A 27,126-nucleotide genomic window follows, 5' to 3' on the forward strand; every position below is an offset into this window, starting at 1 on the left:
TCACATACATTCTTCAAAGCAAACACCTGATCCACACATCCTCTACCACTTCTGAAACCGCACTGCTCTTCCCCAATCTGATGCTCTATACATGCCTTCACCCTCTCAATCAATACCCTCCCATATAATTTACCAGGAATACTCAACAAACTTATACCTCTGTAATTTGAGCACTCACTCTTATCCCCTTTGCCTTTGTACAATGGCACTATGCACGCATTCCGCCAATCCTCAGGCACCTCACCATGAGTCATACATACATTAAATAACCTTACCAACCAGTCAACAATACAGTCACCCACTTTTTTAATAAATTCCACTGCAATACCATCCAAACCTGCTGCCTTGCCGGCTTTCATCTTCCGCAAAGCTTTTACTACCTCTTCTCTGTTTACCAAATCATTTTCCCTAACCCTTTCACTTTGCACACCACCTCGACCAAAACACCCTATATCTGCCACTCTGTCATCAGACACATTCAACAAACCTTCAAAATACTCATTCCATCTCCTTCTCACATCACCGCTACTTGTTATCACCTCCCCATTTGCGCCCTTCACTGAAGTTCCCATTTGCTCCCTTGTCTTACGCACCCTATTTACCTCCTTCCAGAACATCTTTTTATTCTCCCTAAAATTTACTGATAGTCTCTCACCCCAACTCTCATTTGCCCTTTTTTTCACCTCTTGCACCTTTCTCTTGACCTCCTGTCTCTTTCTTTTATACTTCTCCCACTCAATTGCATTTTTTCCCTGCAAAAATCGTCCAAATGCCTCTCTCTTCTCTTTCACTAATACTCTTACTTCTTCATCCCACCACTCACTACCCTTTCTAAACAGCCCACCTCCCACTCTTCTCATGCCACAAGCATCTTTTGCGCAATCCATCACTGATTCCCTAAATACATCCCATTCCTCCCCCACTCCCCTTACTTCCATTGTTCTCACCTTTTTCCATATATTATCCCTGGGGATAGGGGAGAAAGAATACTTCCCACGTATTCCCTGCGTGTCGTAGAAATCGACCAAAAGGGGAGGGAGCGGGGGGCTGGAAATCCTCCCCTCTCGTTTTTTTAAATTTTCCAAAAGTAGGAACAGAGAATTGGGCCACGTGAGGGTATTCTCTCAAAGGCCCAGTCCTCTGTTCTTAACGCTACCTCGCTAATGCGGGAAATGGCGAATAGTTTGAAAGAAAGATATATATATATATATATATATATATATATATATATATATATATATATATATATATATATATATATATATATATATATATATATATATATATATATATATATATATATATATATATATATATATATATATATATATGTATATATATATATATATATATATATATATATATATATATATATATATATATATATATATATATATATATATATATATATATATATATATATATATATATATATATATATATATATATATATATACATATATATATATACATATATATATATATATATATATATATATATATATATATATATATATATATATATATATATATATATTTAATGTATGTATGACTCATGGTGAGGTGCCTGAGGATTGGCGGAATGCGTGCATAGTGCCATTGTACAAAGGCAAAGGGGATAAGAGTGAGTGCTCAAATTACAGAGGTATAAGTTTGTTGAGTATTCCTGGTAAATTATATGGGAGGATATTGATTGAGAGGGTGAAGGCATGTACAGAGCATCAGATTGGGGAAGAGCAGTGTGGTTTCAGAAGTGGTAGAGGATGTGTGGATCAGGTGTTTGCTTTGAAGAATGTATGTGAGAAATACTTAAAAAAGCAAATGGATTTGTATGTAGCATTTATGGATCTGGAGAAGGCATATGATAGAGTTGATAGAGATGCTCTGTGGAAGGTATTAAGAATATATGGTGTGGGAGGCAAGTTGTTAGAAGCAGTGAAAAGTTTTTATCGAGGATGTAAGGCATGTGTACGTGTAGGAAGAGAGGAGAGTGATTGGTTCTCAGTGAATGTAGGTTTGCGGCAGAGGTGTGTGATGTCTCCATGGTTGTTTAATTTGTTTATGGATGGGGTTGTTAGGGAGGTGAATGCAAGAGTTTTGGAAAGAGGGGCAAGTATGAAGTCTGTTGTGGATGAAAGAGCTTGGGAATTGAGTCAGTTGTTGTTCGCTGATGATACAGCGCTGGTGGCTGATTCATGTGAGAAACTGTAGAAGCTGGTGACTGAGTTTGGTAAAGTGTGTGAAAGAAGAAAGTTAAGAGTAAATGTGAATAAGAGCAAGGTTATTAGGTACAGTAGGGTTGAGGGTCAAGTCAATTGGGAGGTGAGTTTGAATGGAGAAAAACTGGAGGAAGTAAAGAGTTTTAGATATCTGGGAGTGGATCTGGCAGCGGATGGAACCATGGAAGCGGAAGTGGATCACAGGGTGGGGGAGGAGGCGAAAATTCTGGGATCCTTGAAGAATGTGTGGAAGTCGAGAACATTATCTCGGAAAGCAAAAATAGGTATGTTTGAAGGAATAGTGGTTCCAACAATGTTGTATGGTTGCGAGGCGTGGGCTATGGATAGAGTTGTGCGCAGGAGGATGGATGTGCTGGAAATGAGATGTTTGAGGACAATGTGTAGTGTGAGGTGGTTTGATCGAGTAAGTAACGTAAGGGTAAGAGAGATGTGTGGAAATAAAAAGAGCGTGGTTGAGAGAGCAGAAGAGGGTGTTTTGAAATGGTTTGGGCACATGGAGAGAATGAGTGAGGAAAGATTGACCAAGAGGATATATGTGTCGGAGGTGGAGGGAACGAGAAGTGGGAGACCAAATTGGAGGTGGAAAGATGTAGTGAAAAAGATTGTGAGTGATCGGGGCCTGAACCTGCAGGAGGGTGAAAGGAAGGCAAGGAATAGAGTGAATTGGATCGATGTGGTATACCGGGGTTGACGTTCTGTCAGTGGATTGAATCAGGGCATGTGAAGCGTCTGGGGTAAACCATGGAAAGCTGTGTAGGTATGTATATTTGCGTGTGTGGACGTATGTATATACATGTGTATGGGGGTGGGTTGGGCCATTTCTTTCGTCTATTTCCTTGCGCTACCTCGCAAACGCGGGAGACAGCGACAAAGCAAAAAAAAAAAAAAAATATATATACATATACATATATATATATATATATATATATATATATATATATATATATATATATATATATATATATATATATATATATATATATATATATATATATATATATACATATATATATATATATATATATATATATATATATATATATATATATATATATATATATATATATATATATATATATATATATATATATATATATATATATAAATATATATGATTTGGTAAACAGAGAAGAGATAGTGAAAGCTTTGCGGAAGATGAAAGCCGGCAAGGCAGCAGGTTTGGATGGTATTGCAGTGGAATTTATTAAAAAAGGGGGTGACTGTATTGTTGACTGGTTGGTAAGGTTATTTAATGTATGTGTGACTCATGGTGAGGTGCCTGAGGATTGGCGGAATGCGTGCATAGTGCCATTGTACAAAGGCAAAGGGGATAAGAGTGAGTGCTCAAATTACAGAGGTATAAGTTTGTTGAGTATTCCTGGTAAATTATATGGGAGGGTATTGATTGAGAGGGTGAAGGCATGTACAGAGCATCAGATTGGGGAAGAGCAGTGTGGTTTCAGAAGTGGTAGAGGATGTGTGGATCAGGTGTTTGCTTGGAAGAATGTATGTGAGAAATACTTAAAAAAGCAAATGGATTTGTATGTAGCATTTATGGATCTGGAGAAGGCATATGATAGAGTTGATAGAGATGCTCTGTGGAAGGTATTAAGAATCTATGGTGTGGGAGGAAAGTTGTTAGAAGCAGTGAAAAGTTTTTATCGAGGATGTAAGGCATGTGTACGTGTAGGAAGAGAGGAAAGTGATTGGTTCTCAGTGAATGTAGGTTTGCGGCAGGGGTGTGTGATGTCTCCATGGTTGTTTAATTTGTTTATGGATGGGGTTGTTAGGGAGGTAAATGAAAGAGTTTTGGAAAGAGGGGCAAGTATGAAGTCTGTTGGGGATGAGAGAGCTTGGGAAGTGAGTCAGTTGTTGTTCGCTGATGATACAGCGCTGGTGGCTGATTCATGTGAGAAACTGCAGAAGCTGGTGACGGAGTTTGGTAAAGTGTGTGGAAGAAGAAAGTTAAGAGTAAATGTGAATAAGAGCAAGGTTATTAGGTGCAGTAGGGTTGAGGGTCAAGTCAATTGGGAGGTTAGTTTGAATGGAGAAAAACTGGAGGAAGTGAAGTGTTTTAGATATCTGGGAGTGGATCTGGCAGCGAATGGAACCATGGAAGCGGAAGTGGATCATAGGGTGGGGGAGGGGGCGAAAATTCTGGGGGCCTTGAAGAATGTGTGGAAGTCGAGAACATTATCTCGGAAAGCAAAAATGGGTATGTTTGAAGGAATAGTGGTTCCAACAATGTTGTATGGTTGCGAGGCGTGGGCTATGGATAGAGTTGTGCGCAGGAGGATGGATGTGCTGGAAATGAGATGTTTGAGGACAATGTGTGGTGTGAGGTGGTTTGATCGAGTGAGTAACGTAAGGGTAAGAGAGATGTGTGGAAATAAAAAGAGCGTGGTTGAGAGAGCAGAAGAGGGTGTTTTGAAGTGGTTTGGGCACATGGAGAGGATGAGTGAGGAAAGATTGACCAAGAGGATATATGTGTCGGAGGTGGAGGGAGCAAGGAGAAGAGGGAGACCAAATTGGAGGTGGAAAGATGGAGTGAAAAAGATTTTGTGTGATCGGGGCCTGAACATGCAGGAGGGTGAAAGGAGGGCAAGGAATAGAGTGAATTGGAGCGATGTGGTATACCGGGGTTGACGTGCTGTCAGTGGATTGAATCAGGGCATGTGAAGCGTCTGGGGTAAACCATGGAAAGCTGTGTAGGTATGTATATTTGCGTGTGTGGATGTATGTATATACATGTGTATGGGGGTGGGTTGGGCCATTTCTTTCGTCTGTTTCCTTGCGCTACCTCGCAAACGCGGTAGACAGCGACAAAGCAAAAAAAAAAAAAAAAATATATATATATATCCGTTTTTTGTTTTTGTTTGTAGTGATTTAAGTGGAAGTGACAATATTGCCAAGATTAGGTTATCTGTAAATCTAACTGACATTCCAATTCCATACAGAGGATGTCTTTGATCTGTTGGCAATTATATAGTGACAAGTTCCTCCTGGAGCCTAAGCCTCACGTAAGAAGAGCTACTCACTTATCATAGAGATGTTGTAGGCAACGGTGGCGCGGTAGATACCATAGTGCAGGGTTCTCGATGGTAGAAACAAGACTCCTTTAGAGGTGTCCACATCATAGAGATTTACCTCCTCACTGTCATTGACACGCACGACCCTCCAGCCTGTAAACAGGTCATGCTCTTAAATCATTTCATGTGACAATATTACAAAATTTATTGATGGTAAATTATAACCAACTGAATCACCATTAGTGAAGAAACAATGTCGTGACTGTTACCTTTCCGTTACCTTACTGTTACCTTTTTGTTACCTAACTGTTACCTTCCCATAACCTCACTATTACCTTTCTGTTACCTTACTATTACCTTTCTTTTTTGCGATTAATTTTCAATCGTGGTTATAGAATTATATTTAACACCTGAAGAAGGTATCAAAGTTTTTCCCATTTTCTATATTAACAGCCTTAATGACCCTAGCAGGTGATACGATTATAACCCAAATAACCTCAACCAACCAACCTTATCAATATCCCCTGTAATGAACAATCAAAATTAGATACTATTTGATATACAATTTTCTGTGAAGTACAATGTTTTCATATTGACTGTTGTAAATATCAAGACTTACTTATCTCAATGTCGATCTCTGGCACGCTGCAGTTGACCTCGGCAAAGCTCCTGACCCAGAGTTTGTCAGCGCGGGTCATGTTGACTGGGTTGTCTAGCGTGCCATTCCTCTGGACCCAAACGTTGAGGTAATCACATGGGAGACTGTCGTATACTGTTATGTTGATGTGTTCCACTATCTCCCCCATCACCGAGAATAGTCTGACTGTTGACGTATACATCCCTGCTAATGCATACTCGTGGGTCAAAGTCACCATATCAGAGAAGATCGTTTTCTCCCATTCTTCCTGGCCAGCCTCTTGACCTTCGCATTTCCCTGCTCGTTTCCAGCCCACAAGGCGACCATCTCCCAGGTCCAGGGTCAGGCAAGTACCCAGTAGTGGTGTTGTCCGTATCGCAAAGGTCAGCATCAGACCAACTCGAGTCTGTACATCAGACACTTCTACCTTCAAGTCAGCTGGTCTGTCACGGACCCTCAGCCACTGAGACACCACATTGGATGTTCCTGCCACCCCCTCCGCAACTAACTCCACTTCGTAATCACTCTCCTGAAATGACACGTAATGATTACCGTTATCTCACAAGCCTCTCAGCACCTAATCCCCTTAAACAGCATCAGCATACAATGTGTCAAGTATACGTGCGTGAATACTATGCACAGTTATACATAGAACTGTCCTTATTTTGACACCCCTTCCCCCGCGCGCGTGCGAGGAAGCGCTAGGAAAAGACAACAAAGGTCACATTCGTTCACATTCAGTCTCCAGCTGTCATGTGTAATGCACTGAAACCACAGCTCCCTTTCCACGTCCAGGCCCCACATAACCTTTCATGGTTTACCCCAGACGCTTCACATGCCCTGGTTTAATCCACTGACAGCACGTCGATCTCGATATGCCACAATGTTCCAATTCACTCTATTCCTTGCACGCCTTTCACCCTTTCGTATGCTCAGGCCCCGATCACTCAAAATCTTCTTCACTCCATCCTTCCACCTCCAATTTGGTTTCCAGCTTCTCCTCGTTCCCTCCACCTCTGACACATATATCTTTTTTGTCAATCTTTTCACACTCATTCTCTCCATGTGATCAAACCATTTCAATACACCCTCTTCTGCTCTCTCAACCACACTCTTTTTATTACCACTCATCTCTTACCACACATCCACCCTTTTCAGCACAGCTTATCTATAGCCCATGCCTCGCAACCATATAGCATTGTTGGAAAAACTATTCCTTCAAACATATCCATTTTTGGTTTCCTAGATAACGTTCTGGCCTTCCACACATTCTTCAACGCTCCCAGAACCTCCCCCCCACCACCAACACCCCTACCACCCCAACCCAGCCCCCCACCCCACCCTCTGACTCACTTCCGCTTCCATGGTTCCTTCTGCTGCTAAATCCATTCCGAGATATCTAAAACACTTCACTTCCTCCAGTTTTCTCCATTCAAACTTACCTTTCAATTAACTTATCCCTCAACCTTACTGAACCTAATAACCTTGCTCTTATTCACATTTACTCTCAACTTTCTTCTTTCACTCACTTTACCAAATTCAGTCACAAGCTTCTGCAGTTTCTCAACCGAATCAGCCACCAGCGGTGTATCATCAGCGAACAACAACTGACACTTCCCAAGCCCTCTCATCCACAACAGACTGCATACTTGCCCCTCTTTCCAAAACTCTTGCATTCACCTCCCTAACAACCCCACCCATAAACAAATTAAACAACCATAGAGACATCACGCACCCCTGCCGCAAACTGACATTCACTGTGAACCAATCACTATCCACTCTTCTTACTCGCACACATCCCTTACATCCTCGATAAAAACTATTCACTGCTTCTAGCAACTTACCTCCCGAACCATATACTCTTAACACCTTCAACAGAGCATCTCTATCAACTATATCATGTGTCTTCTCCATATCCATGTCTGCTACATACAAATCCATCTGTTTTTCTAAGTATTTCTCATTACATTCTTCAAAGAAAACACCTGATCCACACATCCAATTCTACCAATTCTGAAACCACACTGCTCTTCTCCAATCTGATGCTCTTTAAATGCCTTTAACCTCTCAATCAATACCCTCCCATATGATTTCTCAGCAATACTCAACAAACTTATACCTCTGTAATTTGAATACTCATCTTTACCCCCCTTGCCTTTATGCAATGGCACCATGCATGCATTCCGCCAATCCTCAGGCACTTCACTATGAACCATATATACACTGATTATTCTCACCAACCAGTCAACAACACAGTCACCTCCTTTTTTAATAAATTCCACTGCAATACCATCCAAACCCACCGCCTTGCCGGCTTTCATCTTCCGCAAAGCTTTGACCTTCTGCCTCTTTCTTTTATACATCTCCCAGTCATTTGCACTATTTTCCCGCAAAAATCGTCCAAATGCCTCTCTCTTCTCTTTCACTAACAATATTACTTCATCATCCCACCATACACTACCCTTTCTAATCTGTCCACCTCCTTTCTCTTGCCACAGGCATCTTTTGCGCAAACCATCACTGCTTCCCTAAATACATCCCATTTCTCCCCTACTCCCCTTACGTCATTCGCTCTCACCTTTTTCCATCCTGCACTCAATATCCCCTGGTACTTCCTCACACAAGTCTCCTTTCCAAGCTCACTTACTCTCACCGCTCTCTTCACCCCAACCTTCTCTCTTCTTTTCTGAAAACCTCTACAAATCTTCACCTTCGCTTCCACAACAAAATGATCAGACATCCCTCCAGGTGCCCCTCTATCCACGTGAACATCCAAAAGTCTCTCTTTCACGCGCCTATCAATTACACGTAATCCATTAACACTGGCCATCTCTCCTACTTACATACGTATACTTTTGTATATCTCTCTTTTTAAACCAGGTATTCCCAATCACCAGTCCTTTTCCAGCACACAAATCTACAAGCTCTTCACCATTTCCATTTACAACACTGAACACCCCATCTACACCAATTATACCCTCAACTGCCACATTATTCACCTTTGCATTCAAATCACCCATCACTATAACCCGGTCTCGTGCATCAAAACTGCTAACACACTCATTCAGCTGCTCCCAAAACACTTGCCTCACATGATATTTCTTCTCATGCCCAGGTGCATATGCACCAATAATCACCCATTTCTCTCCATCCACTCTCATTTTTACCCATATCAATCTAGAGTTTACTTTCTTACACTCTATCACATACTCCCACAACTCCTGCTTCAGGAGTAATGCTACTACTTTCTTTGCTCTTGTCCTCTCACCAACCCCTGACTTTACTCCCAAGACATTCCCAAACCACTCTTCCCCTTTACCCTTGAGATTCGTTTCACTCATAGCCAAAGCACCCAGGTTCCTTTCCTCAAGCATATTATCTATCTCTCCATTTTTTCTCATCTTAGTTACGTCCACACACATTTAGACACCCCAGTCTGAGCCTTCGAGGAGGATGAGCACTCCTCGCATGACTCCTTCATCTGTTTCCCCTTTTAGAAAGTTAAAATACAAGGAGGGGAGTGTTTGTAGCTCCCAGCTCCCGTCCCCTTTGGTCGCCTTCTACGACACGCGAGGAATGCGTGGGAAGTTTCCCCTATCCCAGGGATAGGGGACAAAGAATGCTCCCTGCATATTCCCTGCATCAGTATAACAGCCTTGCATGAGTGACTTGCTGTTGCAGTAATATTGTAACTCTGATCAAAGTCTCCTCAGCTTACCCTGTCAAAAGTCAGAGTAAAGTTGGGTGTGGTCTGCACCAGGTCACCCTGGCCGCTGACGGAGAGGACGTAGAGGGAGGCCTGGCCCTTCATGCTGGCTGGACTAACGCTGAGGCTGTCCTCTAGGTGGTAGAACCCTTCAGGTGCTGTTTGGTTCCCATCACCATCCATGACGGCAGTAACTGTCAGGCCCTCAAGCTCCAGCCTCTGCACCACATTTACCTGGAAATATTCAGGTCGAATCAGTCATATAACCGTGTTATGTAACTCTTATATCATATACTACAACATGCATATGTAGTGTTCGTCCTACTCTCGGAACTAGTCGAGAAATGAGATTGCCATGACCAAGGTATTCATTTTCTTGTGCCATATCAGCTACCACTTAAAGATATGAATATAAAAGAATTTCTCATCCTTATCATCCACGATAACACAGGAGTAAATGCCACTATCCCAACTAACTAAGCATGGAAGAATATTAACAGTGATTTCTTTGCCAGAAACTGCCGGCAGAGAGAGTTTCCTAACATCTCAAATAAGCTATTACCATTCACGAGAATAAGTAAGATTTTGCTCTCATATAAAAAGATAAATCTGAATCTTGTAACTATATGAATTTCTAATTACTGTATAATCAGTCTATATGTTCTTTATACACGATGTCACCAAGTTCGGTCCTTTCATTGACTCATCATACAGCAACAGAGAAACGCTCTGAGAGTTTAATTGCTTCTACTACTGAATACAAGCGAGTGTGTAACGATAAGTAGCATGCAAGCTGCTCCTCACCGTCCTCGACAGATTGAGCTGAGAGACTGGGTTCTGCAGGTACCAAGTGACGACATATTCGTCAGGCACAGAGTACGTATGCATCAGTACCCTGGACACAGGACCTTCGGCACCTGGTGGTGTCTCCCCCATCAGGTTCACCTCCACTAGAGGCTCCCCATCTCCCCAGCTGATCCAAGTCGTAACGTTAGTTGGGACTTCCTCCGTCGACTCGAGCGTGAAGGTTAGATTTGTTTCCCCTGAAGTATAAAGGAAAACGAGTCGTTTTCATTTCGTCGTTGAATATCCATAGAGTTTCTCAACAATTCTTAAAAGGAGTCACTTTTGTGTCTCACTATGAACATAAAACTTGAAAAAAAGGCTGGATATGGAAATGAGAACAAGGGTTCTTCTCCCATTAGCTATGAGTATGTGTCTACAGCTACTTAGCATAATGTATACGCCACGACAACCTTGTGTATGTGGAAAATAGAACGGTGGCAAATCCTTCACTTTATTACCTACGTTGTGTGCATAAGGGAGGAAATCTATTGTCATGGAACGCTACCCTATGACCCTTCTTTTCTTTGACATGCGCTCTTGAGCTTAGTATTTCATTCATTAATTGATTATTCGTTGATGATGAGTAAGTGCTGTAATCAGTGAAAGATTGAAAGGTTTGTATGATACAACCGTAAAATCTAAACCTGAATTTCCATAAGCATAATCTCATCTATTGCTAATGCAAATAGATTAAACAAATAATACGTATTTCTACATAAAATGTGTTAATCCCACTGTATGTCTGTAGAGAAGTGTCACTACATATTGTCCATGAATCATACACATAACTAAAGAAAAGAAAGAAACAAACATATGTATACATATGAAAGAGATTGAAAAGTCTATCAATCATACATACTAGGATACGACACGATATTCGCTTATACCAGGTGGTAACACGACACATACATATGCCAAAAGGTGACACGACACAGACATATACCAATGTAACACGACACACGTATATACCAAAAGGTGACACGACACAGACATATACCAATATGTAACACGACACAGACATATATCAAGATGTAACACGACACAGACATATACCAATGTAACACGGCACAGACATATATCAAGATGTAACACGACACAGACATATATCAAGAGATAACACGACACAGACATATACCAATGTAACACGACACACGTATATACCAAAAGGTGACACAACACAGACATATACCAATATGTAACACGACACAGACATATATCAAGAGATAACACGACACAGACATATACCAATGTAACACGACACACGTATATACCAAAAGGTGACACAACACAGACATATACCAATATGTAACACGACACAGACATATATCAAGATGTAACACGACACAGACATATACCAATGTAACACGACACAGACATATATCAAGAGATAACACGACACAGACATATACCAATGTAACACGACACAGACATATATCAAGATGTAACACGACACAGACATATACCAATGTAACACGACACAGACATATACCAATGTAACACGACACAGACATATATCAAGAGATAACACGACACAGACATATACCAATATGTAACACGACACAGACATATATCAAGAGATAACACCACACAGACATCTATCAAGATGTAACACCACACAGACATATACCAATGTAACACGACACAGACATATATCAAGATGTAACACGACACAGACATATACCAATGTAACACGACACAGACATCTATCAAGATGTAACACGATACAGACATATACCAATGTAACACTACACAGACATATACCAAGATGTAACACGATACAGACATATATAAAGAGAAACACGATACAGACATATATCAAGATGTAACACGACAGAAATATACCAGAAGGTGACACGACAGACACATACCAGGAGGTGACACGACTAGCTCTGGGGTGACCATCACGAGGTTGTCGTCTGCCAGAGGCCTGGCCACCCTCACCGTGGACGACACGATGTTGGAGGACCCAGCGTTCCCTGTTGTCTTCATGATCATCTGATATACCCCAGCCTAACGAAGAACAATAACAATGTTTCCTACAAAAATCAGATCATGTTAGATCATATTCCACATATACACAAAGTCCTGTCATTGAATTTACTAGCCATCGAGTCTGTTAGTCAGAATCCTCACTGGTTCCATTAATCACACATCACCAGGATAATATCCTGAGCTGTCAGACGTCTCCATGACTCCATTTAACGAAGTTTTGATGATGATATACACTGTATTGACTCATGCAGTTTGCATGACAGTTTAACTGATATAAAATGCAAGGGAATGAGTCGAGTGATGACTGACTTACTTTAGCAACTATTCCAGGCTTTCTACTGCTGCACAGAGCTGCTGATATGCTGTATATATTGTGACAAGAGAAGAGTGCTGAAGGTGTATACTGTGTGGCACCTATACTTAAACATATTGTGCTGCGCCTGTATTTGAACACTGTCGTACGTGGGTTAGAATTAATATAGTTCTATTTTTACATGAACTTCACGTGTAACTCTGCCGAATAAAGGAATATGCTAAGTGTTTACAACTTTGTTGTACAGTCTGGATAACCTATTGATTCTATTCTTATACCGCCTTCGTGGCTTTCCATAACATGCTTTCGTGACGGAAGTTTTAATGGGACAATCCTACTTCGGTCAAGTTTGTTTAAGCTCAAGTCACTTTCAGCTTTAGTTAGATTAGACTGGTAAATAAGTAAGAGGTCGAGTCTGGCAGTTCTTAGAAGTCCTGTATTTATTGGTAAATTTGCCAGAACAGATTCACTTTCGCTGGTAAGGAGGATGGTCGCATCCATAGAAGATCGAGGACCCCTTCGCTGCAAGTTATTTAGGAGAGTTCTCTCGTAAGAAGAGGTGAGTCCCCCACCTCAACACATTTCCCACAACCACACCCTTTAAGTACACAACTACCAGCAGAGGTAACACGAGAGCTTTGTCCACCTTAAGTGCCGATCAACCTCGTTGCTTCTTGACTGTTCAGCTTCTTACATGGCCTCAGATGCTGTTAGACGTCAGAGCCCGTAGGAGCGTTGTATTTTGATGCTTGTACCGTATTTAAGGAATTGGATGATTGACACATGTGTTTAAGGGAATGTGTTTAAGGGAATGAACTATGGACATCCAAGATGCTCACATTGCCGTAGTTACGTAACATTCAGTGCTGGTCTTTGCCAGTTTCTCCACCTTCCTGGACCCTCCAAGTTTGGTTAAAGCCCATGGTCTTCATGTCTGACGGCGCACAAAGTAGACTTCTCCAGTCAAATCGGTTCTGCTCAAACTGTACTACAGTGTAAGTCTATAACTTATACTTGAATCCATTCCCCTTCTTTCATTCTAATTTCTAAAAGAAGGAACAGAGGAAGGAGCAAAGCAGGGAGTGTTCATCTTACTCGAAGGCTCTGGATGAAGTGTCTGAATTTGAGTGGATGCAACCAAGATGAGAAGAGAGGAGGGATAGGTACGTTTGAGGCAAGAAACCTGGATGTTCTGTGAAGCAAAGCTCAATGATAAAGCGGAGGAATGATTTGGAAATCTCCTAGAAGTAAACTCAGAAGTTAGTCAGAGCACAAGAGCTATGGAAGGAGTAACACTTCTCCTGAGGCAGGAGTTGTAGGGGTTTGTGAAAGAGTATAAGAAAGTAAATTCTAGATAAGTGTGGGTAAAACTGAAAGTGGAGAGCAAGAAATGGGTGATTAATAGTGCTTATGCACCTGGCCATGAGAGGAAAGTTCATGAGAGGCAAGTGTTTTGGGAGCAACAGAGTGTCAGCAATTTTGATGAAAGAGACCAGGTGATTTGAATGCAAAGGTGCGCAATATGGTAATTGAAGGTATGATTGGTGAGCATTGGGTATTCAGTACTATGAATGATTATGGTGAACAGCTTGTGGATTTGTATGCTGAAAAATGATTGGTGATTGGGTATACCACCTTCAAAAAGAGGGATATACACTAGCATACGTTTACGAGTAGGAAAGATGTTGAGCGGGCATTACTGAGTTATATATTAAATGATAGACGTGTGAACGAGAGACTTTTGGATGTAAATGTCTGATCACTATCTTTTGGAGGTGAGGGTGAAAATTTGTAGAGGTCTCCAGACTTTGTTAGAAGTGAGTGGTGAGAGCAAGTGAGATTAGAAAAGAGGCTTGTGTAAAGAAATACCAGGAGAGACTGAGTGTAGAATTACAAAAGGTGAGGGTAAATGAAGTGAGGGGAGTGGATGAAGAATGGGAAGTACTTAGGGAAGCAGTGCTGGCAAGTGCGAGACTCAGATAGAGTAGTGAGTGGTGGAATGAAGAGGTAACTTAAAAGGATGGACTGCAAATGATCAGAAGTATAAGAAAAAGTGACAGGAGGTGAAGACGAAGGTCCAGGGGTTGAAAAAGAGGGCAAAAGAGAGTTGGGGTGAGCGAGTATCAGTAAACCTCAGGGAGAATAAGAAGATGTTGATAACGTAGAAGGAGGCTAATAATGTGCGAAAAACAAGAGAACAAATAAGATCATTGGTGAAAGGGGGTAAACGGTGAAGTGATGACAGGTATTGATGAAGTGAGAAGATAGAGTCAGTATTTTGAAGGACTGTTTAATATGTTCAATGATAAGGTGACAGCTGTGGGGTGTTTGGGTCGGGGTGGTATGCGAAGTGAGCGAATCATGGAGGGTGGTTTGGTGAAGAGAGATGAGATGGTGAAAGCCTTATGTCAGATTGAATGGAGCAAGACAGCGAGAGTGGATGGTACTGCAGTTGAATTTATTAAGAAAAGGGGTGACTGTGTTGTTGACTGGTTAGAAGGAATTTCATTGCATTTATTGATCAAAGTGAGACACCTGAGGATTGGCGGAATGCATGTACAGTGCCACTGTATAAAGATAAAGGGGATAAGGGGGAATGCTCAAACTACAGACGTATAAGTTTCTTAAGTATTCATGGTAAGTTGAAGGGGAGAGTATTGCTTGAACGGGTGACGGGTATGCACAGATCATCAGATTCGAGCGGAGCAGTGTCATTTCATAAGGGGTGTAGGATGTGTGGAACAGGTGTTTGCTTTGAAGAATGTATGTGAGAAATACTTAGAAAAACAGATGGATTTGTAAGTAGCATTTATGGATCTGGAGAAAGCATATGGTAGGGTAAATAGAGATGCCTTGTGGAAGGTCTTTAAGATTATATGGTGTGGGAGGAAAGCTCTTAGAAGCAGTGAAAAGATTTATCAAGGGTATATAGCATTTGCACGAGTAGGAAGAGAAGAGGGTAAATGACTTCAAGTGAAGGTCGATCTGCAGCAGCAGTGTGTGATGTTATCTTGGTTGTTCAAGTTGTTTATGGATGGGTCAATGAGGGAGTATGCAAGAGTCTTGGAGAGAGGGGCGAGTATGCGGTCTGTTGTGGATGAAAGGGTCTAAGAAGTGAGTCAGTTGTTGTTTGCTGATGATACAGCGCTGGTAGCAGATTGGAGCGAGAAACTGGAAAAGTTAGTGAAGATTTTGAAAAGTGTGTGAAAGAAGGTTAAGAGTGAATGAGAATAAAAGCAATATTATTAGGTTGAGCAGGGTTGAGGGACAAGTTAGTTGGAGTGTAAGTTTAATGGAGAAAATCTGAAGAAAGCGAAGTGTTTGAGATATCTGGGGGTGGACTTAGCAGCGAATGGAACCATAGAAGCGGAAGTGAGTCACAGGGTAAGGAAGGAGTGAAGGTTCTAAGAGTGCTGAACAATGTGTGGAAAGAGAGAAGGTTATCTGGGAGGGCAAAAATGGGTATGTTTGAAGGTATAGTAGTTCCAACAATATCATATGGTTATGGGACATGGGCTATCGATAATGCAGTCCAGAGGAGGGTGAATGAGTTGAAAAAGAAATGTTTAAGGACAATATGATGTGTGAGGTGGTTTGATCGAGTAAGGAATGAAAAGGTAACGAAAGATGTTTGGTAGCGAAAAGAGTGTGGCTGAGAAAGCAGAAGAGGGTGTATTGAACTGGTTTGGACATACGGAGAGAATGAGTGAGGAAAGGTTGACGAAGAGGACACATGCGTCAGATATGGAAGGAACAAGGAGAACGGAGAGACCAATTGGAGATGGAAGGATGTAGTGAGAAGGATTTTGAGTGATCGGGGTCTGAACATGCAGGAGGCTGAAAGGCGTGCACGGAATAACGATGTGGTAAAATGGGGTCGACATGCTGTCAGTGTGGAATGAACCAGGTCATGTAAAGGGTCCGGGGTAAACCATGGAAAGGTCTGTGGAGCATGGATGTGTATAGGGAGCTATGGTTTCGGTGCATTACACACGACAGCTTGAGAATGGATGAGAGCGGATGCGGCCTTTCTTAGTCTGTTCCTGGCGCTACCTTGTTAACATGGAAACCGGCGATCAAGTATGGAAGGGTGTGGAGAATATCAAAACACTGGTAATTTCTGAAGCAGCAGCCTGGCCTGCTAACACTAGTACCACCAGAAGCAGCAGCAGCATTTAGCTTATATATTTGTTGACTTTGTTCGATCCATCTTATCATGTAAGATATATGTCAACTAAAGCATCTATCTAATACCTTTTCAGTAATCATTCATACATAATATTGATTCATTGATACATCCTATTCATTGATAAGTATAAAGTGATTAACCTTACTGATGATAAGTCCTAAGGTGGCATCTGATATAGATATCTGCAAACGAACCAACCTTCAGGTTAATGGAGAGATCTCAACCCATCTTTAAAGTAGTTAAATTCCTTTAATACAACTCCTCTCTGTACTTAGCATCGTATATACTGGATTTCATTCTCTCTGCCGCGTAAATTTCCGAATGAGCACTACATTCCTGTATGGTTGATGATGTTCCTCGATACTGGATGGCAAGGATTCTGACTTACCAGTTCGAAAGATTACGAAGTTCTAATCTACAAGCTAAGTTAGGATACCTTATTATATGTATAGTATTTTCTTTTTCAGTTTATCCCAGGAAGTTCTCATACCAGGCCTCATACTCTAAAGAGTTATCATCTACCTCAATGAGGTGGGAAAAAAATCCTATTCAGTAATTCTTTGACAAAGTTTTCAGTACACAGATAACCAGACAACTTACCTCTTGGAAAGTATAAGTGAAGGATGGAGTGACACTTGTAAGTACCATTTCGTCGATAGTGAGTGTGAACTCGTCTGCCATACCAGTCTTGACGAGGGCAGTAATATTCAGTGGTACCTGGGTCTTGAACGCCCCAGTTACCCTCATAGAAGCATCACTAGGGTCCTTATACTCCACCAGGATCCCTCCCAGTGTCAAGCGATCCAACACTTGCAGCTGGGGAACACATCTTTGTTTAGTACAAAACATACGTGATGAGGTATATAAACAGGGAACCTTCGGACAGACCTCTGCTATGCTCTTTCAGTTCGTCTTTTGTGATATAAGATGGTTACTTTTTCTTGACTTTTGAATAACGTAAGGCTAAAGATGATGCATTTTCTTGATTTGAAATTTATCTACCTCGTGTATTATTTTCTTAATGTTTAATATGAATTCTGCCATTATCATTTTTTCCTTTCATAACGTTACTTTCAATAATGAAGGTCATATGTGTTACCAACTATTGCAATTCCGTCCGAGCTCACAGCGGAGCTGAGTGTATCAAAAGTTATGGTTAACTTGTGTAAAGGTAAAATATACATCTATTTCAGCATATACCACAGTAATTGCTGACCACGACGGCACGACCCTCAAGCAAGCACGACGGTATGGCCCTATCCTGGCCTGGCTTTCGACCTGACCTTTAGGGATCAGGTCAAAAATCAAGCCATCACAGCCGGGGATCGGTCCATCGTGCTCAAGGATCGAACCATCGTCTTCAGATGATCACTGGTCAACAACAGCTGTATATATCACAAAATCAAACCCAGATCTGCACTGGATGTCACTGAACCAACAAATATTGAAGTAAAAGCTATTCAATTTCAGGCCTTATAACTCATGTACGAAGCTGATTAGGTAACAGAAACCAACAAGCAAGGCAGAATATAGAAGCATATATGACTTACAAATCTGGACTTTTATTACATTCAAGTAGTGAGCAGAGCTCTGACATGTCTCGTCCCGGCAGAATCGGGCTAACAAGCAAGGGATATGAGAGAACCTCGCTCCACTGGCAGCAGTGGGCTAAAGCCTCATAACAGCAACACAGAGGTGATCCCACCATATATGGCCTTGAGGACGGGATTACTTGACCCAGATGTCTTCGTAATACTCGCCATTGTCACCTCTTACAGAACAAGGATGACGGTACGAGCTCTAAAAGTTGGTTTTAGGGAACACAGCTAAACCGTTCCTGTGTCTGCGGTCTTCTTAAAGCATTCTGGTTAGAGGCTGGCGTGAGATAATTTTGTGAGGTGACTAAAATGATGAGACATCAATGTGAGTTCTCCCAGTTGAAGTCTTACTAAATAAAGAGATGCTGATAAGCTGAAAGGTAGCAGCTTGAAGAAAAGAGATAATTCAAATATATAGAGATGAGGCAAGAAAAAATTAGCTGAATATGAATTAAACTAAGACTATGTAGCAATAGAGAAATGTCAAATAAAGAAAAATAAGGGAAATCATTTGTGATCAGGTATAAAGGAGCCAATTTACATATAATAGTGCAGGTGTGAATGAAAACTGACCTCAGGAGACGATCCACCTGTGATTGAAATAAAGGGTGAATAACGCTAACATTAGCCTAGTTTACTGTTACAGAGGAACGTGTATTAACGGCATCCTCAAAGAATAGGAGTCTCCGAGTTGATTATGAATTATATGATAAAGATATAAGAGTATTGGAGAAATCTTAGACAATAAAGTGAATGAAAATGGATTAGTGAAGTTCTTTCAGGGAGACAAAATATATTTCAAAAAAGTAATTTTTTCTTTGTCTTAAGATATAATTCTCGTGCTTTGAAAAGCACTAGAAACCATCAGTTATCAACGCTTTACAAAGTCCACAGAATCAGTCAGCCGTCAGGGTATGGTCATCACGAGACAGTGTGATCTACCATGAGACTGTCTGGTCTATTGTTAAGTACTCTAAAAGATGATGCTATCTACCAGGTCGTCCACTACCAAATAATTCTACTCGGCAAAGTTTGGTCAAATTCTTTAATCTACCATCTAATTCTCTGACCCACTGCCAGACTGTTTGAAGCTTATCAAAAGACAGTTTCATCTTACACCATACAGTTTGGTCTTCCTCATAACAGTTTGACCCACCATCAAACTGCCTGGTCTACAACCAAACTGTTTGGTCCACTGTCACCAAGCTGAATCCATTAGCACATAGGCCACCAGGCTGTGTGGTCTGTTACAAGACAGTTTGAACATCAGACTGTCTGGTCAACAACCAGAGAGGATGGTCCACCTCCATACTGTCTGGTCTACCAACTAACAGTCTAGTTCACGATTGAGTTCTATGGTAAACTTAGATACACTTTGGGCTTTTTAACCTGGTCCACCATCAGACTGTCTAGTTAATCCCCAATAGTCCCCCAGTGATATAGTTCACGACTTGACTCTGATCCAGAATGTTTGGTTTACCATCTATCAGAGTTATATCTTATTCTGATAAATCAAACTGCAAAGTTTGATCCATTAAGACAAGCTCAGTTTACCATCTTTTATAGTTAAACTTTCTCTTCATCAAGTTTATTTTACTGATGTATTAATCCTTTGATACTTTGTAAAGGTTGAATCATTAACCTGCTGCATTTTGTAACCTCACTTTATTTTATCTAGTTACCTTCTCTTTATTCAAGGCCCAAGTCATCACTCTGATTGATCTACTTTGAAACCTACGTTCTCTCAGTGGTCAAGTCTTGTCTCAAGTCCAATCCACCACCTTGTAAAGTCCAGTCACCAAACTTGGTTAAGTCTGTACCATTAAGTGTGCTGTAACATCACATAGATCACATAGGGTCTTCTCTCACTGTGGCTGTTAAATGAAGAAATGAAAATATTTCAAGACATTGTAGAGAATAATGGTGGTTATCTTTATCAATATTGCTTAGAATAATTCATCGGTAGAATGTCATACAATGTGTACAGAAATGTATGATACATTTAGTTCGTACCTTTAGTGTTACTGCATGTAAATTACTGGTCTAAGTGACAGAACGAAAGTTATAATACAGGGCAATCATCTACTATAACAAATTGCCTTTTCTGAGTTCGATGAGATTACTCTCACGTCTTGCTATTTTTTTTGTAAATAGTTTGACTAAATTCAAAAGCAAAGCTATGGATAAAAAAAGATCATATATATATATATATATATATATATATATATATATATATATATATATATATATATATATATATATATATATATATATATATATATACGAATATAGTGCATAGGAACGCGCACTTACATAGAACATACAAACCTTCAACACCAAGGCTCGAACCCGGGACCCCTACGTGGCAGGCGGGAGCGATTCATCTGGGCTATGCTCATTGCCTAGCGGTGGTGCTCCTGCCTGCTTCGCAGGGGTCCCGGGTTCTAGCCTGGATGTTGGAGGTTTGTATGATATATATATATATATATATATATATATATATATATATATATATATATATATATATATATATATATATATATATATATATATATATATATATATATATATATATATATATATATATATATATATATATATATATATATATATATATATATATATATATATATATATATATATATATATATATATATATATATATATATATATATATATATATATATATATATATATATATATAATAATTACAATTGACACTTTTATACGAATAATTTATCACTTTTATCATTTGCTATGGAAAATCATAGAGGAATCCACTTTCTTAAAAGCTTAAGATAATGGAATCCAGTGTTGATGATGACACGTAAACAGAGTCTTCAATTCCACATCTGAAACAGTAGCAGAAATGATAGTGTTTCAGTCCCCAAATTAAGCTTCTTTAGAAGCATGATCCTTCAAAATCTCTCGTGTCATGTCTTTCGAAGCAGTTGAGATGTTCTATATGGTCAGTTGTTGACTTTTGACATGAAACACTAACAAAATTTAGGGGACCTATGTGTTTATAGCAACCTACTCACCGTTTTGGTTAGATTAGCTCGAGAGACCGAGTTATGAAGGTACAAGGTAACCAAATAGTCCCCTGGTTGGCTGTAGTTGTGCAGCAAGTCTCGTTTTACTACACCTTGAGACCCAGGTATTGTATCTACACTTAAGTCTACCTCAGTGTCTGCCCCACCATCGCCCCAGGAGACAGAGCCTGTAACGTTGGTCGGCAGCTCCTCTGATGAAGTCACAGATATTGTCACATTTGCTTTACCTGGGGGATAAAGAATCATCAGTCAAGATACATACATATTCCCTTTGCACCAGTTCCTTCAATCCAGGTAGCCACTGGGAACTCATTCCCTGAAAACGTAACAAAAGACCATCATTTCTCTGAAATGTAAACTTCAGGATGGTGTAGTCTGGCTGGCAAGTATTAGCATAATGTATCAACAAAATCAAATAAGGTAAGACATGTCTTTAGGACTATAAATTATGAAGGGATCACAGTGGCTGAGGAAGATTGATCGACATTATCTCTCAAATTAAACCTGTGAACATAATGAAACGTTACAGTGAAAATCTAAGTTAACTTCTTTATTTAGAAGCCTTCAGGTGTTGACAGTCAGTATTGTTACTTTATCCAGGAAAAAAGAACGGTTCCAGAATTCTTCCTCAAGGGTTTTAAGCAATGCTATTGGATTTCTGAAACTGCAAACGTTTGAACCGGATAACTGAAACACGTTCTGATTACTCAAACCTGCTTTAATGAATTGGGTGATATACAAATCAATCTTTTCTTTCATAGACCTGTTTCAGTCTATTTCAAGGCTATCTCATACCCAGTTTCAAAAGTTTAATTGATAGTGCATGGAAGATCTTATTACCAAAGTTCTTGGTTACTCTACTAGCCATTTATCTATGACTATCAACCTGACATTCTTATAGTCTATTTGCCTATTCATCTAGTAACGTATCGAATTATCTTATATATCATTCTATTAGATTTTGCACATCTATGCAAGATTTTATAGTGCCGACCCATCAACATTGATCAACAGTCTTGCTGAAGGTTAACGTCTGTTGCTTTGGTTGTGAGGTACAGGGATGATTATGAGACTGCCTCAAACTTCTTCAAAACAGAAATATCTTTTACTGTCCATTGTACTTGCAGTTTATCCAATATAAATCACTTTCAAGTTAGAGCATGAGTCTGTTTTGCACGAAATTATGTACAGTTAGGTATAAAATGAATTGTCCAGGAGGTTTTCTTAAAATGAAAAAAAAAGATGCAAATCGCATAAAAAGAAAATCTTAGAATGAACAAATCATCCATTTGTTTACCAAAAGCCGTGCCAACCATTCAGCTTTGAAATCGAAAATACAGAAACAATCGACTTGTTCGTCAAAGCAAAAGATTCATTGTAAGAATTAGAGACACAATGATGAAATCATGAAGATTCAACGCAAGAATGTCAGAGGTGACCAGAAATTCCGCAGAAGGTGAGAATTAGAGGGAATTATCACTGACATGGGTGAAAGTTTTACCTCATTACAAAGAGTCAGATATTCATAAGTGCATTGTACACTTTCGTCAAAGTGAGAGAGGGAGAGTGAGAGGTAATCATGACGTCCTTGTTGATATGCTTCATAACAATAAAGATATCTAATAAAAGAGTTACTTGGGTAATGGAAGGCAACTAAAATTTGAATGGAATGACTGCACAGAGAATAAGTTCACCTTGAGATCTTAGAGTTTTGAGTGATGTATTATGGTTGAAAGAAATTGAAAGGATGTAAAGAAAGTTCTCACAATGACTCTTACCTAAAGACTGAGATTTTGTCAGACAAGGTTATAAAGAATAATAATGATAATAATCTATATGTCTGATGATATCTCTCTTCACATGAATTATAATAGAATCATGATGTTTGATTAATATCATAGACCTACCCATCCCTTCCACTTCTTAAAGCAGTAACTGCCACCAACCTGGAGGCCAAACCACAAGGTCAGGCAAGGTCAAGTCAAGGTGCTGGCTCAGAAGGGGTCGCTCCAGTACAACTGCCATAGAGACAGCTGGAGACACTCCTGCCTCTCCAGTTGCGCTCATGCTTATCATGTGTTCTCCAGCCTGGCAATAAAGGAAGAAAGATCAGAATACGATGTTTCTAACATAGATATGTTTAGAATACTTTATGACTCCTTAGTCTGCTGGTACGTGTGGGTTTAGATACAGGGAAGTACGTTTCTTATAGATGTATTTGTACAAAAGGACGTGAACTCACCGACTGGAAGATGTGGATGACGTAGGGCTCTTTGCTCGTAACGTCTTGTTCCTTGACGGTGAACGTAAAGGTATGCATGTTACCAGTCCGGACGACGGCCGTGAAGTTGAGAGGAACGCCGGTCTTGAAGGCTCCAGAAGGCCATGGCGGAGCGTCAGCCTTCTTCTGGTAATCTACGAGGATGGTGTCCATAATCAGGTGGTCCACCACCTTCACCTGAAAATACCATAATGAAATACAGTGGATTGTTCATCAAATAAGGATTGAATGACTGATGATAGTCAGCAGAGTGAGCAACAGAAATAAGCACAATCCATAGCAGCTGATACAGGATTTATGATGAGACTGGGTATGGCAGTGTTCATGCATATAAAGATATGCAGACAGAAACAGACTACTGGGTCGTTTCGAAACTGTTTGTGATAGTAAAAGAATTAGAAAAGATGAACAGCATAATGTTGAAGTAGTAACAATAAGATGCATGACCGAGAATGTAAATTCCTGGAAACTCTATATCTACAAAGGCACAAGTGACGTTCATCGTAGACTTTTGTTAAGGTATTTTTCTAAGTTTGTGTTCCAACGTATTTGTGGTGTTCGCATCAACTTCACTTGTCAGCATTTCAGGATCCAAAAGTTAATTCCCAAGAAAAAAGGACCCGATTCATATCATGGTAAGATAATATCAAGAAGGCATTCCATATGTTCACAATCATATTTACGAAAACACGTTTTGCCATGTTATAAGTACACCGTTTACATATCAGTTTCTAGTCAGAAACTTTCGCCGGACTAATTGCTCACTGTATCGCAGTTAGCCGGGAAAAATATCCAGGTGAGAGGGGAGAAAATGTCTTGAAAGACGTACGGCATCCCATCCTCTGGTAGTATGACGACAAGTTTTCCACAAGTTCCTTGTAGTTGTCAGCCGTGATATACCCTAGGAAGCTGATTGCTACCAGCTGGGTAGCATTCTATGCTGTCATTTCGTCAACACCAAGGATACGGTGGAACTGCTTGTTTCTGAAGAGTTCGAGAATCTGTGGACAGATGCAGACACCCTCCTTGATTATCTCCTCGCTGAGCCTTCGGAATTTCCCCATCGAAGTACTTAAACGCTGGCCCATTTTGATCTATATATTTGAGGAAGTTCTTCGTGAGGCCCAGTTTCATGTGCAGAGGTCATATCAAAATCTTGATAGATTTTCCCTGCTTTAGGAGCTGTACTTTCTTTGTTCTTGGTTCCAGTGACTGTCGGGAAGCCCACTCCTTCTTGATGTAATAGAAAGTCTTTGCTCGACTGGCCCATTCACACAGGATACAGCAAAACCTCGTGTAGCCCTGCTGCAGTCTGGATACGACAGCAACAATCTTCAGGTCGCCATAAAGCTGCCACTGGTATTGCTCTTAGCTTTTACAGTTAAAAAAGATGCTTCATGTTGTGATATGATTCCTTCCTATGGACTGCATGACCAACTGAAAATGACGGCAACATGTTGCCATCATGTAGCAGAACAGCTTTAAGACTTCTCTTTAACGGGTCTATGAACAGTCTCCACTCCTGAGGGTCATGATTAATACTGAGTTCTGCCATCAGACTATCTATATCGTTGCAGACGATGAGATTACCTTCCATCTGAAAGAAGGGAACGAAGTCTTTCTGGCGGACACGAAACATGGACACTGTCACATTTTCATTTAGGAGATTCCCCTGTTGCAGTTTCGAACCCAACAGTTCTGCCTTACTCTTCGATGGTTCCAGATCTCTGGCGATGTCGCTTGATCCATTCTACATGATCCTGTGTGGCTCAGCAGACGTCACGCAAAATCAGGATCTCTTGATGTTGATGGATCACATATTTCACGAATGGTTCGTCTTCCGATACTAGAGAATATAGGTCAAGGGTTTCCAGAACGGGAAGTCCTTCACCGTGGGGTGCCGGGCGCATACTAGACGGTATATTCGGATAGCTTGAGGCTCACTTTTTCTTCTTCGAAATATCTTGCCGGACTGGAGGCACCATGCAGATGTAACAGTCACGGACGTGAGCTGTCGGCTTCCTTCAAGCCATGGGCACGCCAAAAGGCATCGATCACCTCATGCGATTCAACCCGCTACGAAGGTTTGTTGCACAAGCGTCGCAGCATAATGTAGGGATCCCAACTCTTGTCCTGGTCCCCAACCTTACAGCCACTTCACAAATCGTAGGTTTTCCTGATAATCGTGGTGATGGCATGCTTCTTTGATGCAAAAGTCATCAAGCGACCAATAACAAGAGTCATCTGCACTGTTCACGTACTTACGAGGCAACCTTCTTGACGTTCGGTAAAGGAATCACTCAAAAATCAGTCGCACACGGTCCTTCGTATCAGCGGTGCAGTGCGTCACGGCAGAATGACAGAAAACCAGCACACGGCATTACAAGAAGCAGCAAGTATTGTATTGTATTGTATTGTATTGTATTGTATTGTATTGTATTGTATTGTATTATAATGTATTACATTATTATATTGTATTGTATTCCATTGTATTTGTAAAAAGAGAATGGTTTGAACGGTGATTACAATATATAAGCCAGATCTAACTCGAATACAGATGTCAAGAGCTTGACTCGAATAGGAACCTAGGGGTACGAAGAAAGCCTTTAGGAAACGAGTACGACACGTGGGCATTGGCGAGTCCTCGAAAAAAAAATGATAATTAGCAAGAAGGTATGCGCAACCCGGTATTGCATCACGCAAAACCTGGTTGTTCAATGCATCATCTACTTCACACCTTCAGGGTTGCCAGATCTTGCCTCGGAGCTGCACAACGTCAACCAGTACAGACAGTGAATATCAGGATCCACTCTGAATCTTCAACATTACAGTCAGTTAACAATCTCAAGATTTATATTCGTACTAAGCGTCCCAGTATTACTAAAGATTAGCTACTTTTAATTCCTAAACATTTTGGCTGTTGATCAGTGTTACCTAAATTAGACCTCTTACCCGTCTCCTTTCAAGTTTACATATGTTAAGATCTACTGGCTGCCTTTCACGAAATTAATTTCCTCTCCTGGTAATCATCTTGGTAACTCACTTAGTTGCTAATCATCAAGAGCTTTACTATACGGTAACCGAACTTAAAGTTGAGGTCGAGGGCAATTGATGGGTTTAGTTAGTTATCCCTGTAAATATATATTCATAGAGCAATAAGGAAAATCATTGTGACAAGAAGAGTAATATCAGAGATTTTCTTCACTGGAGAACTAAAGAGTAGAGCAGAAAGTGACACTGGA

At 40.4% G+C, this 27,126-nt stretch overlaps 1 protein-coding gene across 1 annotated transcript in view; it reads right to left on the bottom strand.

Moving 5' to 3' along the window:
* LOC139749898 (uncharacterized) overlaps positions 1-27,126 on the bottom strand; it is a 321,502-nt gene that overhangs the window by 158,981 nt on the left and 135,395 nt on the right. The window contains exons 15-23 of the mRNA XM_071664295.1: positions 23,846-24,061; positions 23,550-23,691; positions 21,592-21,830; positions 17,553-17,768; positions 12,327-12,468; positions 10,417-10,655; positions 9,625-9,846; positions 5,889-6,435; positions 5,279-5,422 (exon numbers count right to left, since the gene is read on the bottom strand). Of these exons, the coding sequence (XP_071520396.1) occupies positions 5,279-5,422; positions 5,889-6,435; positions 9,625-9,846; positions 10,417-10,655; positions 12,327-12,468; positions 17,553-17,768; positions 21,592-21,830; positions 23,550-23,691; positions 23,846-24,061 (2,107 nt within the window). The remainder of the gene's footprint in view (positions 1-5,278; positions 5,423-5,888; positions 6,436-9,624; positions 9,847-10,416; positions 10,656-12,326; positions 12,469-17,552; positions 17,769-21,591; positions 21,831-23,549; positions 23,692-23,845; positions 24,062-27,126) is intronic.

Source organism: Panulirus ornatus, chromosome 8 (assembly GCF_036320965.1).
Source record: "Panulirus ornatus isolate Po-2019 chromosome 8, ASM3632096v1, whole genome shotgun sequence".
NCBI classification, from domain to species: Eukaryota; Metazoa; Arthropoda; class Malacostraca; order Decapoda; family Palinuridae; genus Panulirus; species Panulirus ornatus.